Source organism: Stegostoma tigrinum, chromosome 2 (genome assembly GCF_030684315.1).
Source record: "Stegostoma tigrinum isolate sSteTig4 chromosome 2, sSteTig4.hap1, whole genome shotgun sequence".
Taxonomy (NCBI): Eukaryota; Metazoa; Chordata; class Chondrichthyes; order Orectolobiformes; family Stegostomatidae; genus Stegostoma; species Stegostoma tigrinum.
In genome coordinates this window covers 86,156,030-86,173,793 of record NC_081355.1, presented here as the reverse complement: position 1 = coordinate 86,173,793, position 17,764 = coordinate 86,156,030, and the positions used below count along the sequence as shown (strand labels likewise).

Here is a 17,764-nt window from a genome sequence, read left to right as displayed (position 1 = left end):
GGTTAGGGAACTCTGAAAAATTAATATTGACATCTTGAAAACAGTACACATCACCGAAGAGGTGGTGCTGGATGTCTTTAAAAATCATGAGGATAAATCTCCAGGACCTGATCAAGTGTATCCCAGAATGTTGTGGGAAAAAATTGTTGGGACTCTTGTAGAAGTATTTGTATCATCTACAGGTACGGGTGAGGTGCCAGAGGATTCGCAAGTGCCTAACGTTGTCCCTTTATTGAAGAAAGAGTGTAAGGAGATGCGTGGGAATTATAGACTGGTGATTCTAAGAGAGAGGATATACGTGCATTTGGAGAGGCAAGGACTAATTAGGGATAGTAAACATGGTTTTGTGAGTTGTAAGTCGTGTCTCACAAATTTGAATGAGTTTTTTGAGGACATGACCAGAAAGATCGAGGGCAGAACAGGTAGACATTGTCTACCTGGACTTTGGCAAAGCCTTTGACAAGCTTCTGCATCGTAGACTAATTAGTAAAGTTAGATCACGTGGGATTCAGGGTGAGCTTTCCAACTGGATACAAAATTAGCCTGAGAGGCCTCTGACCAGCGGTGTTCTGCAGGGATCAGTCCTGTGATTGTAGGAATTGGGATGTCCTATTGCAGATGTACAGACATCTGAGAGATCACTTTGGAGTTGTGTTCACAGTTCTGGTCTAGCTACAGGAAGGATATTACTACATTGGAGATGGTTCAGAAAAGTTTCACCAGAACGTTGCCAGGACTGGGGGGGACTTGAGTTTTAAAAAGAGGCTGGACTTTATCACTGGTGTGTAGGAAATGAAGGGTGACCTTAGAGGTTTATGAAATCATGAGGGGCATAGATAAGATGAATAGCAAAGGTCTTCCTGCAGTGTTCGGGGAGTTTAAAACTCGGGGGCATATTTTTAAGGTGAGTGAAGAAAGATTTAAATCGGACTTGATGGGCAACGTTTTCATACAGAGTGTGGTTCATATGTGCAATGAACTGCCAGAGGAAGAGGTAGATGCAGGTACAGTTACAATATAGTTAGATGAATAGGAAACATTTTGAGAGATCTAGGCCCAAGGCAGAGGGCTAGTTTCGTTTGGAAACTTGGTCACTTGAACTGTAGATAATAAAATGTGAGGTTGGATGAACACAGCAGGCCCAGCAGCATCTCAGGAGCACAAAAGCTGATGTTTCGGGCCTAGACCCTTCATCAGTCACTTGAACTGTAGAGTCTGTTTCCGTGCTGTATGATTGATTCTGTGATACTGAGGTAGTGGTGCTGTGAAAGAACCTGTTACAATGATGCTGTGGTTATTTGACATTGGAGCCAAATGAAAGCAGTTCCACCCAGCAGGATGACAGTGAAGAATAGTTAGAAAAGGATGGTCCAGCCAGCAGTAAGAACGTTCAAATTTCTCAAATTTGTTGCCTTCTCAATAAATTACAATTTGCCATTTCAAGTAATAGATAAAATGGATTGCTATTTAAGGAAGAATATTGCTTCCTTCTAAAAACGAAGGAGAAAAACAATTCAGCTGGATGCTAGCATGAAGGATGTTTCCTAGAAATCAAATGCTCTGTTGCCAGGCAAGATACGTAGACCACTTCAAGACCTTCCACATCTCCTAAAATGCAACCCCAGCACTAACAGAGCCACAACGTTCACCATTATCAATCTCCTTTTGACCTCATTTGCAACTCTGTCAATTATCAATGATTTATGATTGGTTTTGCACGGTAGATTTTATGCTTGCTTGTAACTTCAGTGAATAGAAGTGAATTAATTATCTCAAAAGCCTTGCAGTTATTAGTGGAACCTTGTACTTTAATAATCCCACCTCATGTGAATTCCGTCAGACCTGAGAAACTGGTGATGCCCTTAAAAGTCACCACAAGACATTTCTCCAGCATTTCTTTATCTTCTATTTATGGCAATTAAATATTGAGTTAAATGTTTACAGATTTTGCCATTGTCATTTGGTTGCATGGAAGTTTTGATGATTTGAGCGTGTGACAAGCTTCAATAATTCTCATTCATATTTTGAACTCTTCAAAGTCATATTATATGACGACAAATGCAAAGGATCCTAATCCACAGTGACAGGTCCACGTAAGATAAAGCCATCATAGTTCAAGGGGACCATAGGACTGCACTGTCATTAGATAGATATAGAGAGAGAGGTATGACTGTTTGTGGTTTCAAATGAGGGTCACCATGCCTCAGGTGACATACGTTGAGAAGGAGAATCTTTCCTAGCAACCTCACCTGGTGTAGAAATTGAATCCTCACTGTTGGCATCATTTCTGCCTTGCGAACCAACCATCTAGTCAACTGACACCACTCCTCACCATCCTCCCGTTCACCCCCCCTCCCCACCCCCCCTCCCCAAACTTGCTGTAAGGAATAGGGTATACAAGTTATTTGTTGAGGAAAAAAAGCTGCAGCACCGTGATAACATGCACATGAGAGCAACTCGGGATGTGTGGTTCTCTAATATGTGAAATGTATTGCTTTAGTTGAAATTGGATATGAGTTTGCTCGCTCAGCTGGAAGGTTAGTTTTCAGACGTTTCGTCACTTGTTTTTATTTGAAAAAATATACTTTGTACATCTTATGAATAAAAAATAAAACATTTATACACCTACCCAGTCATGCAAGCCGCTCCGGGTTACCCGGGGGGACGTACACCAACTAAAGGGAAAAAAAAACAAACAAAGAAGAAAAAGAAACAAAGCAAAGAAAATACCCCGGCAGTCGTCACACCGCACAGTCCCAGTTGGCCCCTTGACCAGTTGGGGAAGGCGCCAGCTGGGCCCAGTTACCAGATAGGGCCCTTTTTTCTTTTCTGGACGAGGGGTTTCATACCGTGGTCTTTCCCCACCACGCTTTAGCGCGTCCCTCAGCACGTAGTCCTGGACCTTGGAGTGCGCCAGTCTGCAACACTCGGTCGGGGTCAGTTCTTTCAGCTGGCAGACCAGCAAGTTGCGGGCAGACCAAAGAGCGTCTTTCACAGCATTGATGGTCCTCCAGGCGCAGTTGATGTTGGTTTCAGTGTGCGTCCCGGGAAACAGCCCGGAGAGCACGGAATCCCGCGTCACGGACCTGCTCGGGACGAACCTCGACAAATGCCACTGCATTGCGGTCCAGACCTCCTGCGCATAGGCACACTCCAGAAGGAGGTGATCGACAGTCTCGTCCCCCCCGCAGCCACCTCGAGGGCAGCGTGCGGTGGCACAGAGATTCCGGGCATGCATAAAGGATCTCACTGACAGAGCCCCTCTCACCGCCAGCCAAGCAATGTCCTTGTGCTTGTTTGAAAGTTCTGGCGATGAGGCATTCTACCAAACGACTTTGGCAGTCTGCATGGGGAACCACATGACAGGATCCACCCTCTCCTTTTCCCGAGGATACTACGTGCTGACCACTGCCTGACGGCCTTGTGGTCAAAGGTGTTTCCTTTCAAAAATTTCTCCACGAAGGACAGGTGGTACGGAACGGTCCAACTACTCGGAGCGTTCCGCGGCAACGAGGCCAGGCCCATCCTTCGCAACACCGGGGACAGGTAGAACCTCAGTAAAGTAGTGACAGTTGGTGTTTGCGTACTGAGGATCTACGCACAGCTTGATGCAGCTGCACACAAAGGTAGCCGTAAGGGAGAGGGTGGCGTTCGGAACGCCCTTTCCCCCATTTTCCAGGTCTTTGTACATGGTGTCCCTGCGGACCCGGTCCATCCTCTACCCCCAAATGAAGTGGAAGATGGCCCGGGTGACCGCAGCGGCGCAGGTCCAGGGAATAGGCCAGGCCTGCGCCACATACAACAGTACCGAAAGCCCCTCGCACCTGACAACCAGGTTCTTACCCGCGATGGAGAGGGACCGGAGTGTCCACCTGCCCAGCTTCTGCTTCAATTTGGCGATACGCTCCTCCCAAGTCTTAGTGCATGCCCCAGCTCCACCAACCAAACACCGAGCACCTTCAGGTAGTCTGTCCTGACAGTGAAGGGGATGAAGGAGCAGTCGTCCCAGTTCCCGAAGAACATGACCTCGCTCTTACCCCTATTGACTTTGGCACCCGAGGCCAGTTCAAACTGGCCGCAGATGTCCAACAGTCTAGTCGCCGACCGACGATTGGTGCAGAAGACGGCGACATCATCCACGTACAGGGAGGTCTTGACCTGAAGGCCTCCGCTACCTGGGATAGTCACGCCCTTCAGGCTCATGTCCTTCCTGGTGGATGCGGCGAAGGGCTCCACACAGCACACGAACAAGGTAGGAGAGAGCGGGCAGCCCTGCCTGACTCCAGATCTGACGGGAAAACTGTCCGATACCCACCCGTTGATCGAGATTGCGCTAACGATGTTGTTGTAGAGCAGCCGGAACCAATTGCGGATGCCCTCCCCGAACCCCAATTTGGAGAGGACGTCCCTCATGTAAGCATGAGAGACCCTGTCGAAGGCCTTCTCCTGGCCCAACCTGACGAGGCAGGTGTCCACCCACCTGACCTGTACGTAGGCGACCATATCCCTGATGAGCGCAAGGCTCTCAGCGATCTTCCTGCCCAGCACAGCACAGGTTTGGTCAGGGTGAATCACCGACTCCAGGACAGACCTGACCCAGTTGGCTATGACCTTGGCCAGGATTTTGTAGTCTGCGTTCAATAGTAAAATGGGACGCCAAATCTTAATTTCTTCCCTCTCCCCCTTCCTCTTGTAAATGAGGGTGATGATGCCCTTCCTCATGGACTTGCACATTTCCCCTGCCCGAAGCGCACTATCGTACACCTCCAGCAGGTCTTGGCAGACCAGGTCCCATAGAGCGGAATACAGCTTGACCGGTAAGCCGTCGCTCCTGGGAGTCCTATTCCTCTCCAAGGACTTGAGGGCTCTGGTCAGCTCGTCCAGGGATATCGGCCGGACCAGCCACTCCCTCGTGCCATCGTCTAAGACCTCCGTGATAGACGACAGGAACGACTCGGAGGCCGTGCTGTCCGTGGGCTTCATGTCGTACAGTCCAGCATAGAAGAATCTGCTGATCCTCAAAATGTCGGGCCGAGACGACGTCACCGAGCCGTTGTCCTCCTTCAGCCGGCTAAGCACAGAGCTCTCTTTGTGCACCTTCTGAAAGAAGAAACGCGAGCACATCTCGTCCTGCTCCACGGAGCGGACCCTGGCCCGGAAGATTATCCTGGAGGCTTCTGCGGCGAAGAGCGAGGCTTGCTGGCCCCTCACCTCGCGGAGGTCCTCCGTGACATTGAACTCCATCAACTGCAGTAGGAGCAGGTTCTGCACCCTTTTCTGGGGTCGCGACAGCTTTCCCTGCCTCTCTCTTGCCTTCCGAACAACCTTGAGGACAAAGGACCTCTTGATGTTCTCCTTCACCGTCTCCCACCAGTCTCCCGGAGACTCAGAGGGGTTTCACGGTTCTCCAACCGGCGTACTCCCTCTTAAGCTCCTCGACATTCTCTGGGGTCAACAGAGTCGTGTTGAGCTTCCACGTCCCCTTGCCGGCCGGCTGGTCGTTCTGTAAGTGACAATTGGCCAGTAGGAGGCAGTGGTCAGAGAAGATCACCGGCTCGATGCCGGTGGACCTGACCAAGAACGCCCATGATACAAACAGGAAGTCTATCCTTGAGCGGATAGACCCGTCTGGCCGCGACCAGGTGTCCCTCTGCTGCAGTCCGTCTGCAGGGGTGCTGAAGACGTCGAGCAGCTTGGCGTACTTCACCGTGCCCATCAGGAATCTGGACGTGACGTCCAGTTGACTCCCCCCACCCGCTGTCCCCACGCCGGATCTTCCATCTGCATAGATGATGCAGTTGAAGTCTCCGCCTAGGATGACCAGCCTGGACGTAGCCAGCAGGGATGGAAGCTGCTGTAGGATGACCAACCGCTCACTCCGTACCGCTGGGGCGCACACGTTGATCAGCCTCAGGGGACCGTTCCTGTAGGTGACGTCAGCCACTAGGAGGAGCCCCCCCCACCACCACCTGAACTTGAGAGATGGTGAAGTTGCGCCCCCGCAGCAGAATAGCCAGGCCCGAGGAGCGACAGTCGTTACCCCCCCCACCCCCGGACCAGATCAGGTCCATTCCCGTACCTGCTGAGGTGCGGTATCCCACACTCCTGCAGAAACAGGAGGTCCGCCCTGACGGTGGTCAGGTAGGCCAACGTGGATACGCATCTTGTGGTGGACTTGACACTGCGCACATTAATGCTCACAACCCGTACCCCCATTGTGGGCAGTGACCGCAGTACCCTCCCCAAGTCCAAGGTCCAGCCCCTCTATCTGTCCCTTCATGCCCATTGCTCGGGCTATCTGCTGGACGCTCTCCGGGCTCAAGAAACCGTCCGTGCTGCCTTCTGGGTGGCATCCCCCCGTCAGGGGTACAGAGGCAGGAGAGTCCGGCTCTGGGTCAGGCTGGGGACGCGCTGTTTCCTCCTTCCCGCCTGGAAGTTCTGGGGGGCCCTCCAGGGCCCCAGCTGCATGTGGCTGGGTGTCGGAGGGAGCCTCAGGACGCCTCCCGTCACCTGGAAGCGTGGTGCTGCTTTGTTTCTCCCTCGAGATCTTTAACTTGTGCTTCGGGTGGGCCCTCTCCGAATCCCCCTTGTCAGAGGAGCTCTTATAGCCCCCCTGTAGCTGCCTCTTCCCGTCTGATGGTTGCGGTTCCTGGGCCCGCCGACGCGCCTTCCTCCTCGCTTTCCGGACCGTTGTCCACTCCCCTGGGTCGCCTGTTGCCGCCTCCATCAACTCCAGGTTGTTGGGGGGCGGGGGGAGCGGAGCCTGCAGGGATGCTTTGCTGGCCTCGGGGCCCATCCTGCGGGGCTGGGCCCTCCTGCACGACCTGGCCCTCCTGCACATTAGTGGGGTCCTTGCTGGGCCCTGGTTCCTTCCTCTCCTCCAGGGGCGCTGGCCCTGCATTGCCCCTGCCGGCGACCTGCACGTAGGTGGTCCCCCGCTGTGGGCATGCCCTATAGAGGTGGCCCGCTTCCCCGCTAAGGTTGCAGCGTTTCTCTTGTGGGCAATCCTTTGCAAGGTCTCCCTCCTCCCTGCAGATGGTGGCTTTGCAGTCGGCCGCCACGTGACCTGACCTACCACAGGCATGGCAGACTTTCGGTTGCCCTGCATAGGTCAGGTAGCCCTTGCTCCCGCCGATCGCGAAGCTGGACGTTGGATATACGACGTTCCTGTCCGCACCCATCCTCAGCGTCACCTTGACCCGCCTCTTACTGGTCCAGATGCCAAAGGGGTCCATGATGTCAGTTAGGTCCCTTTCCACCTTCATGTACCTTCCAAGGAAGGTCAGGACATCAACTGCTGGCAGATGCGGGTTGTACATGTGTACAGTCACCGTATGGCTCCTCTGCGCTGGCATCACAAACAGCGGGACAGCGGTCAATACAGAGAGGGGGCCCTCACCTCCTTTCTCCTTGTAAACCTCCAGGAAGCGCTCGCAAAGCTTGGCACTCCTGAAGGTCACATTGTAAAAAAACTCCTCCGGGGAAATCCTGCAGGCAGTAAATGTCCGCAGCAGCGAACCCGCAACAGTCCAACAGGACCCTCTTCATGAAGAAGGTGCGGTCCACAGGTGCACCTTCATCCACCTTCTTTTCGGAAACACGGATGGTTTTCTGGACCCCCGACCTGGGGCACGAGCACTTGCCACAGCCATCGTTGCAGGTTGGCTGCTCCCCTGAACCAGCGTTAGGCCGAAGCCAGCATTAAGATCCACTGGTTGCAAGGGTGCACAGCCAACCCGACGTCTTCCTTTCACCTCCAACACAGCACTCTCCTCCTCTCGGTCCGCAAGAGAGTGGGTCTTTGTTCCAGATGTAAGCTGGTTCACTGAGCTTGAAGGTTTGTTCCGAGATGTTTTGTCACCATTCTAGGTAACATCATCAGTGAGCCTCCGACGAAGCACTGGTGTTATGTCCCGCTTTCTATTTATCTGGTTAGGTTTCCTTGGGTTGGTGATGTCATTTCCTGCATTGGTGATGTCATTTCCTGTTCTTTTTCTCAGAGGATGGTAGATTGGCTCCAAATCAATGTGTTTGTTGATGGAGTTCCGGTTGGAATGCCATGCTTCTAGGAATTCTCATGCGTGTCTCTGTTTGGCTTGTCCTAGGATGGCTGTGTTGTCCCAATCAAAGTGGTGTCCTTCCTCATCTGTATCTAAGGATACGAGTGATAGTGGGTCATGTCGTTTTGTGGCTAGTTGATGTTCATGTATCCTGGTGGCTCGCTTTCTACATTTTACAAACAGGCAGAAAGCTAGCCACCAGGATACATGAACATCAACTAGCCACAAAACGACATGATCCACTATCACTCGTATCCTTAGATACAGATGAGGAAGGACACCACTTTGATTGGGACAACACAGCCATCCTAGGACAAGCCAAACAGAGACACGCATGAGAATTCCTAGAAGCATGGCATTCCAACCGGAACTCCATCAACAAACACATTGATTTGGAGCCAATCTACCATCCTCTGAGAAAAAGAACAGGAAATGACATCACCAATGCAGGAAATGACATCACCAACCCAAGGAAACCTAACCAGATAAATAGAAAGCGGGACATAACACCAGTGCTTCATCGGAGGCTCACTGATGATGTTACCTAGAATGGTGACGAAACGTCTGAAAACGAACCTTCCAGCTCAGCGAGCAAACTCACATCCAGAACCTCAACCTGAGGTACAAATCTTCTCAAAACTTGGTAGTTGGAATTTTTTTAAGTTGGGAGCGACTTTATATAAACTGTTTATTGAAAAGAATATTGGTTCTGCTACTACTTTAGAATTCATGGGATAACTTGCTGTTCACAATGCACCGGGCTTCAACTAGAGTTTTCTTAATGAGATGAAAAGAATTTTTAAAAAAACCCTAAACAGTGGATTCCTGATATAGCAATTCATGGATTATTATTACAATTAACATTTATTTTTTAAATATTCTGTAGACTGCAATGGACCAGCTACACATGCACTTCACTCAGGCGATCCATAACACAGTGTTTCAGGTTGTCCTTGGATACGTGGAATTGTGTGCAGGAAATTCTGACACCAAGTTTCAGAAGCTTCAGTATAAAGACCTTTGCACGGTATGAATTTTATTGTTATGTAGTGTGACTTTCCTTGGAGAGCAATTTCTCTGTCTATAGTTAATTTTAAATATTACTTTTGAAGATGACTTTCAAGTCTTAGAACAACAAAATTAATGTTGATTGATTTGAATATACAAATGATGTTTTCAGATCAATGTAGATGTCAGTATTTTTAGTGTTTTCATAGCTTTTTGGTAACTTCATCTCTTAACATCGTCGCACAGCAACTTGTCATGATAAAATTACTGTAATCCATAGACATAACCAAGATTGGAGGAAAACTGATGGTAAGTTGAATTCAGTCGTAGTAAATTTCCTCCACAGCATTATAGGAAGGATGTGATTGCACTATAGAGCCTAGAGAGAAGATTTAATGAGGATATTGTCAGGAATTAGGAATGTAGTTATAAGGAAACATTTGTTAGGTTGAGACATTTTCCTTGAAAATAACATGGCAAAGGGAGATTGTATAAAAGTGCAAGGCCTGGGTGGGAAGAATCAATTCCTTTTAGCGGCAAGGTTAGTTGTGAGGTGGTATCAGTTTAAAGCAGGTTTTTCACCTGGAAGTTTGTGGGATTTTGGACTTCACTGCCTCATAGAATATTAGAAGCAGAAGCCCTAGAAATCCTGATCATTTACGGAGGTTTGATCTTAAACTGGAAGTTAAATATTTGGGAGTTACTTGGGTTAATGCCCTAGGCTGAACCATCTTCAGTTGCTTTATCAATGACATTCCCTCCATTGTATTATCAGAAGTGGGGATGTTTGCTGATGATTGCATACCTCATTGAATGGTGGAGCAGACTTAATGTGCCAAATGGTGTACTTCTGCACCTCTGTTATATGGTCTTTTGACTAATATTTCAATGTCGACTTGAAGTGTTATAATTACTAACACTATGTCTAGAATAAGATTAGGATGGATGATTTCTTGCGCAAAGCGGAGGAATTGCATGACCTTCTAGACCTTAAGTTATATGCTTCTTAATGTTTCAAATGTGTGTCGTGCCATTTCAGGTTTTAGCCTATCGTATAGATCAGCTCAAGTTATCAACATCATGCCAGTTTCTCAGCAATAGCACTTCTTTTCATCAGAATAATTTCAATTCATTCTTAAGTTTGTGTACTCATTCAACTAATCTTTCAAGAAAAATATTCCCAGTTAACATATTGTACATTCAAAAATAAATTCTGAGGAAGGTTTGAAGCATCGACCGACGTCCAAAATATTGTTTTCTTTCTGATTCAAGTCTACATTCAGTTGCAATGCTAAAAATGCTAAAGACCCTCAGCTATGCTGTAGTGTTCATTTTTCATTCATTCCCAAGAAATATAAAGTAGGCGATAGTTGGTATTGGCAGGGAGTTGGTTGTAAATGGCAGATGGTTTAAATATGTGCTTTGCTTTGTGTGCTGTCTGATTATGCAACCACTGATACTTGCCAATAACAATGCATACCTGGGTTAATAGTAACAGTTTTAGGAGTTCCATTTAAAAACCTTTTACACCATGTTTCAAGTTCAGAGCATTTTTTTTTGGCATTATACCATACTTCTATTAAGGCTTGTAAGGGCTTAATTCTATTACACTTCAATCTAACAAAAAAAATTTGTCTAACTAACAAATTGTAACTATGGTATTTTGATTGTATAAATTCAGAGAGTTTTTAAATACGAGAGTGTCTGTTCTGGCATTGAGTTCAGGACTCACTAAACCTACTGAATTTTACTGAATAAATTATGTGAATTTGAAGCCCTGTGGCATTGCTCAGGGAGAAGGGACAAGCTAGGAATAAAAACATTGTGATTATAAAATTTCATTGAAATGAAAGAATGCAAGGATTTCTGACTTAGGACAAGAGAGACAAGTGGAGTATTATACTTGCTGGAGGAGCTTTTCCCATCTTGTGTGCGATGAGCGTGTCAACCGGCAGTGTTAGTCACTCAACTTCATTCCCTTTGCTGGGAACATAAGAGTTACGCGCTTTGGGTGCTCAGAAAGCTTCTGTTGTAAGAAACGATATGTTTTGACTTGCTTTTTGATTGCAATGTTTCTGGTAGAATAACAATGCCACCAATTGTTAATGCTCATCCATTTTATCCCTTCAAATCTATTGTTTAACTTTACTTAATAACACTGAAGAAAAATATATCGCTAAAATATCACTTCTACAATTAACCCAGGATATACAATAGTTGAGGGAAAAAAAACTGCAAGAACTGTCGATGTGTAAATCAAGAATAAAACCAAAAGTTGCTGGAAAAGCTCAACAGGCCTGGCAGCATCTGTGAGGAAAAATTCTGAGTTAACGTTTTAGGTCTGGTGACCCTTCCTCAGAACTGATGGTAGCTGGGAAAACACTGGTTTGTACACAGAAAATTAGGGGGATGGGGAAGGGAGTAAATGATAGAATAAAGGATAGAGCCTGGAGAAAGAAGAGCAGTTGGATAGACAAAGGAGTCGATAACAATCTGGCTAGGAGATTGAATAGCTGTTAATGGTGACTGTTTGTGATGAGCAATAGGTAGTGTGTAATGGCAGGCTATGTGATAACAAGGCTTGGTGTGTGGGCTAGGGGTCTAGGCATGGGAGAGTTTAGCCCCTAAAATTATGGAACTCGATATTGAATCTGGAAGGCTGCAGGGTCCCCAAGTGGAAAATGAGGTGCTGTTCTTCCAGCTTGCCTTGAGTTTCGCTGGAACATTGCAGCAGGCTGAGACAGAGATGTTGCCTCGGCAAAAGGTGTGTCAAAGTGGGAGGCAGCTGGCAGCTCAGGGTCTCTCTCTTCTTTTTTTGCAAGCAGACAGTAGATGTTCTGTGAAGCGGTCACCTAATCTACCAGGTTTGTTTCCCTGAAGTAGAGGAGACCACATTGTGAGCAGCAAGTGCAGTAGACTAGATTCTGAGAAGTGCAGGTGAATTGTTGGTTCACCTGGAAGATATGTTGGGCCGTTCGCCGGTTACAGTGCAAGGTGCCATGGGGCTGTGAATGGGCATTGGGAGTGAAGGAAAAGTGGTCCAGGGTGTCCTGGAAGGGACGGTCCCTGCACAAGGTGGACAAGGGAGGAGAGGGGAATATGTGTCTGGTGGTGGCACTTTTGCTGGAGGTGCCGGAAATGGTGTTTGATGATCTTCTGGAAGTGGATACTGGTGGGATGGTAGGTAAGGACAAGGGGAACCCTACCGTTGCTGTGGGAGGGGGTGAGGGCAGAAGATAAGTCCGACCCAGTCGACAGTGGTGCTGGGAAATCCTTGGTTGAAGAAGAAGGTGGACAGTTCGGAGTCTTCCTTGTCAAAGGTTCAGATGAGGCCAACTATGTGAAGGAGACGGAAGAACTGAGAGAATGGGATGGAGCCTTTACAGGAAGCAGGGTGTGAGGATGTTTTGTCCAGGTAGCTGTGAGAGTCAGTTGGTTTATTGTGGATATTAGTGGCCAGCCTATCCCCAGAAATGGAAACAGATGTCACGGTAGGGAAGGGAGGAGTCAGATGGGCCAGGTGAAAGTGAGGGCAGGGAGGAAATTAGAAGTGAAATTAGATTAGATTAGATTCCCTACAGTGTGGAAACAGGCCCTTCGGCCCAACAAGTCCACACTGCGTTGGAGCATCCCACCCAGACCCATCCCCCTACAACCCACACACCCTGAACACTATTGGCAATTTAGCATGGCCAATCCACCTAGCCTGCGCATCTTTGAACTGTGGGAGGAAACCGGAGCATCCAGAGGAAACCCATGCAGACACGGAGAATGTGCAAACTCCACACAGACAGTTGCCTGAGGCTGGAATCAAACCCCGGATCCCTGGTGCTGTGAGGCAGCAGTGCTAACCACTGAGCCACCGTGCCGTCCCAAATTGATGAACTTTTCCGGTTCCTGATGAGAGAGGGAAGCAGCAGTGATGATATCATTGATATATCAGAGGGAGAGCTGGAATAGGACTGGAACAAGGAATGTTCCACGTATCCCACGAAGAGACAAACACAACTGGGGCCCATCCGGGTACCCATGGCAACCCCTCTTAACCTGAAGAAAATTAGAGGAGCTGAAAGAGAAGTTGTTGAGGGTGAGGATGAGCTCACACAAATGGGAGGAGGGTGGTGGTAGGTGGGGCCGGTTCAGGACTTTGCTCCAGAAAAAAGTGGAGATCCTGAAGACCCTCCTGGTGGGGAATGGATGTGTAAAATGATTGCATGTCCATGGTAAAGAGGAGGCAGCTGGAGCCTGCAAACTGGAAATTTTGAAACTGTGTGTTACGTGTCAGAGGAATCAAGGATGTACCTAAGCAAAGATTGGACCAGAGGACAGAAGACTGAGTCACGGTAGGAAGAGATGAGTTCTGTGGGGCAGGAGCAGGCTGAAACATTGGGTCTGTCCGGACAGTCGTGTTGGTGGATTTTTGGAAGGAGGTAGAAGTGAGCTGTGTGTGGGTGGGGGAGTAAGAGATTGGAGGCAGAGTGGGGGATGTTGGGGAGGGTTAGGGGGTGTGGGGCGAGGTCGCTACATTAAATGAGATCATTCACCGTAATTGATACAATGGTTTTGATGTGTCATGGTAGGGTCATGGTCCAGGGAAAGACAGGAGGAGATGTCAGAGAGCTGGCACTCAGCCACTTAAGGTAGAGGTCAGTACTTCAAATTACAATAGCCACCACCCTTCTCAGCAGGCTTAATAACAAAGTCAGGGTTAGATCTAAGCGCACAGAGTGCTGCCAGTTCGGAGGGAGATACGTTGGATTTGGTGGTGGGGATGGGGGACAAAGATATTGAGGTGATTAATATCATGCCAACAGTTCTTAATGAACAGATTGAGTGCAGGTTAAAGGCCAGAGGAAGGGGTCCAGGTGGAGTGTGTGCTGGAACTAGGCAAAATGGTCTATGGGATGGGGAGAGGACTTTTTGCCCAAAGAAATGGGCACGAAGATGAGGATGGCAGAAGTCGAGTTTGACATCATGTCATACCTGAAATTTATCAAGGTGTGGACACAGAGGAATAAAGCTGAGGCTTTTGTTGAGTGCAGATAAACTGTGAAAATTTCATTTTCTTATGTATGGCCACCATGTCTTTTCCATTGGTTAACTAACCTGCTAATTGCATGTATGGTTCAATGATTAATTTGTTTTGAGCTTTTCAAACTCTAAAATGTGTACTCCTTGCGTGTTCCAAACAAACTTGTAGTCTGTATTGATATCAATATCAACTCTGAACAGTTTAATATGGAGTAACACTTTTTTCTCTATTTCACAGTGATGTATTATTGTTGAAGTATGATGTAGAAATAGATACAGTAATACATGCTTCACTATTCTAAGTAGAACAGCTAAACCAACCTCTTCATTAACATATTAACGGCATTTCAAGAATTATTGTGTGGTATAAGTAACTCAATTGATTGAATAGGCACATTGAAGTATTCAAATGTGCCATAAGAGATGAGTCTGAAATTGGCATCAGGCTGATAAAAAACTGGAATAGTAGTTTACTTTAAGATAGGATTAATATCAATGCACACAATATGGTTAGTTTCACTGCAACTTCATGTGGTCTTTGTAAATTGTTCTAAAATATACTTTTTAATGATTAAATATAGTGATCAAGCTGTTCATCTGCAACATTATAGTAATAAAAATATTGGCTGATTCTGTTTGATAACATAAGCACTTGAATTCAGTTGGTTTATAGCCATGGTGACAAACTGCCAACCTTTGAAAGAGTATTACCTGAAGCATTTTCCACAAAGTGTCTTACAATTCAGAATAGGATAATGTTTTGTATTAAGGAAATTTCAGTCTTGGGAGAAGTTGAAATTCAGCATCTCCTGCTTCCTCAGCCTGATTCCAAAGGCAAACCAGGCAATCTTAGTTTGAGCAGTAGAATGGGTGGTCTGAAAAAGGAAAATATAAGGAAAGGAAACTTATTAGTACTTGTGACAGGCTTGAAACAAATTATTTTACATTGTTGAAGTGCTCCCCAAAAAGAACCTTGTTCCATTTCCACATGTTATTTTTTACTTTACAAACTCAGAAGTGATGTTAAGAGCTGCAGAAGTTGTTTTCAAGAATGCCAGCAAATGTTAAATATTAGCCCTCTTGTTTAGTGTTGCTGTCCCCCTTCTCTGGGGATATCCTTTATTTAATGAGGCCTTGGATTATTGTCTATTACACAGGTTTTCTTGTAACTTGATTTTGGAGGGGACTGGAATTTCTACGGAGACCAAAATTAGTTGACAAATATGTGGTCGAGCTTCCAAAGGAATGTGTTCTTTGAAACAAACCAGTTTTAGTCTTCTAACATATGGGTTGATTCAGTTGAAAATGGGGCAGATGTTGAAAAACATGGAAGGACCATCAGATTTATTTTGAACATTCGTTCATGGCATGTGACCATTGCTGCCTAAGCTGACACTTCTTGCCCATCCCTCGTTGCACAACACAGAGGATGTTGACAAAACAGCATAAGCCTCAACATTTTGCAGACTGTGCATACGATGGAAATTTGAGTCACTGGAAATTGGTATTTTCCATAAACAAAGAAGACCGAAGCACAAGGTTATTGCACCTTCAGTCACTCAATTCAGTCCATTATGGCAGACCAATGACCAGGTGATACCATTGTCTTCAGAATTTTTCAACACTACTGACTTGAAACCAGCAAGACCAGTGCAAAAGATGACAATTTTAGCCCAGACTTCGTTTGTAAAATTTGGGCTTTTGTAACCTTTACATATGTTTGAAACAAATATTGTTCTGAAAACCAGTTCTACCAACGTAATCAGAAATACATCACAATTGTTTTCTTATATAAAATCATTTCTAACTTTTGAGTCATACTTGCCACTAAGGCAAGCCTTGATTATTTAATCAAAGTGAATTTTGGCCTTCATTAGTGCTAGGCTGAGGCATTGAATTGCAACCAGAGATGACAGACTTCATTTTGTTCTCAAACCTGATCCAAGGATGACGCCTTTTTAATATTTAGCACAAAGCGGTCATTTTGTCAGAGTTGGTGTCTTGAAAGGATACCTTAGTGTAACCTTCGGCATTTTGAAGGCCAAAGACGGTAGACTTAAGTCATACACTGACAAGACTCAGTCAAGATACTAGAATTTTCTTTCCAACAGCATAGCGGGTGTGCCTTCACTGCATGGACTGCAGCAGATAAAGAGGGTACTTCATCAACGCCATACTCGTTGTTGAAATTTATACATCATGTCAGTTCATTCGTCCTTAAAAAATGAACTATTTTATTCTAACTGCATACATTATGTGGATCTTTATGGGGAATTGAAACAATCCTCAACTAATAAATAACATGCGAATAGTAGCTCTTAGTCTAAAAAGGAAGCATTTGCCAAGCTGTTTTTCATGAAAATTGTCTGACAAGAACCAAGTTGTGAGTCCCCTTAGAAGCTCAGCACTATCGCCAGCATATAAATAAGTTTGTTGTCAGTGTTGGACAAGTGCACTTTGGGTCTCTATGATTGATAGATACAGAAAGATAATGAAATCAATGGGTTTTTTAAATTTAACTTATTTTTCTAATTAGTCTGTTCAGAGATGTTATTACACATCCCTGAGGCAGGTGGAATTTGAACCCGGGCCCCTCAGTTTATGGGTAGAGACACCACCGCTGCGTCACAAGAGGGTGCCTCAAGATCTGACAGTAAAGGAGAATGCTGGCAGGGCAAAAACATTCAGGGTTTTGCTCCTGAGTGGTCTTGAACCATTAGCCTTTTAGTTAGCAGCTGAAAACACTGACCAATTGCTCCATCGAGACCAATACCAAAGATTTATTGGTCTTCTCGGGTGCTGTTGCTGCGAGTGCGATTAAGGGCTTGAAATTAATTGGGACCAAAAGTTACTGGACGAATGAAATGTATCCTTGGTGACTGAGATTATTAGTCGATTACTTAAATTAGATGATGGGGTTACAAAATCTTGAGGGGCATGGACAGGGTGAATAGCCCAAGTCTTTTTCCCTGGGTATGGGAGTCCAAAACAGGAGGATGCAGGTTTAAGGTGAGGGGAAAGATTTAAAAGGGACCTGCGAGGCAACATTTTCATGTAGAGGATGGTGCACATATAGAATGAGTTTCCACAGTTGGTGGTGGAGGCAGGTACAATTACAACATTTGAAAGGCATCTGGATGAGTACCAAAATAGGAAACAATTCGGGATAAATGGACCAAATGCTAGCAAATGGGACTTGGCCAGTTTGGAATATCTGGTTGGCGCAGAAGAGTTGGACTGAAGGGCCTGTTTTCATTCTGTATATCTCTGACTCCTGTTTTACCTTAACGAGTACTTTGATCAGAATGCTGGATGTCAACCCCATGTATTTCATGATTAAACTCTGTAATGTTCAGAAGACTGTTCCCTCTGTAGCTAAAGATTTTATGATGTAATTTACTTGGGGTCATCTTTGGATTGTTTGGGAATCTACTCAAAATAGCCTTGACTGTTGAATGAATCCACCAATGTCTCCGCAAGCACAGTCTTCAGTTTTTTATTTAATCATTAAAACATAGAACACATGGAATGAGCAGAAGTAGGCCATTCAGCCCCTGAAGCCTGCTTCTTCATTCAGTAGGATAAAGGCTGCTTTCATAATCCTCAATTCCATTTTCTTGCCTTTTCTCCATAGCCCTTGATTCCCTTACAGAATTAAAAAAAAA

At 46.2% G+C, this 17,764-nt stretch overlaps 1 protein-coding gene across 1 annotated transcript in view; it reads left to right on the top strand.

Moving 5' to 3' along the window:
• vps50 (VPS50 EARP/GARPII complex subunit) overlaps positions 1 to 17,764 on the top strand; it is a 164,963-nt gene that overhangs the window by 79,129 nt on the left and 68,070 nt on the right. Inside the window, exon 12 of the mRNA XM_048557646.2 lies at positions 8,947 to 9,087. Within this exon, the coding sequence (XP_048413603.2) occupies positions 8,947 to 9,087 (141 nt within the window). The remainder of the gene's footprint in view (positions 1 to 8,946; positions 9,088 to 17,764) is intronic.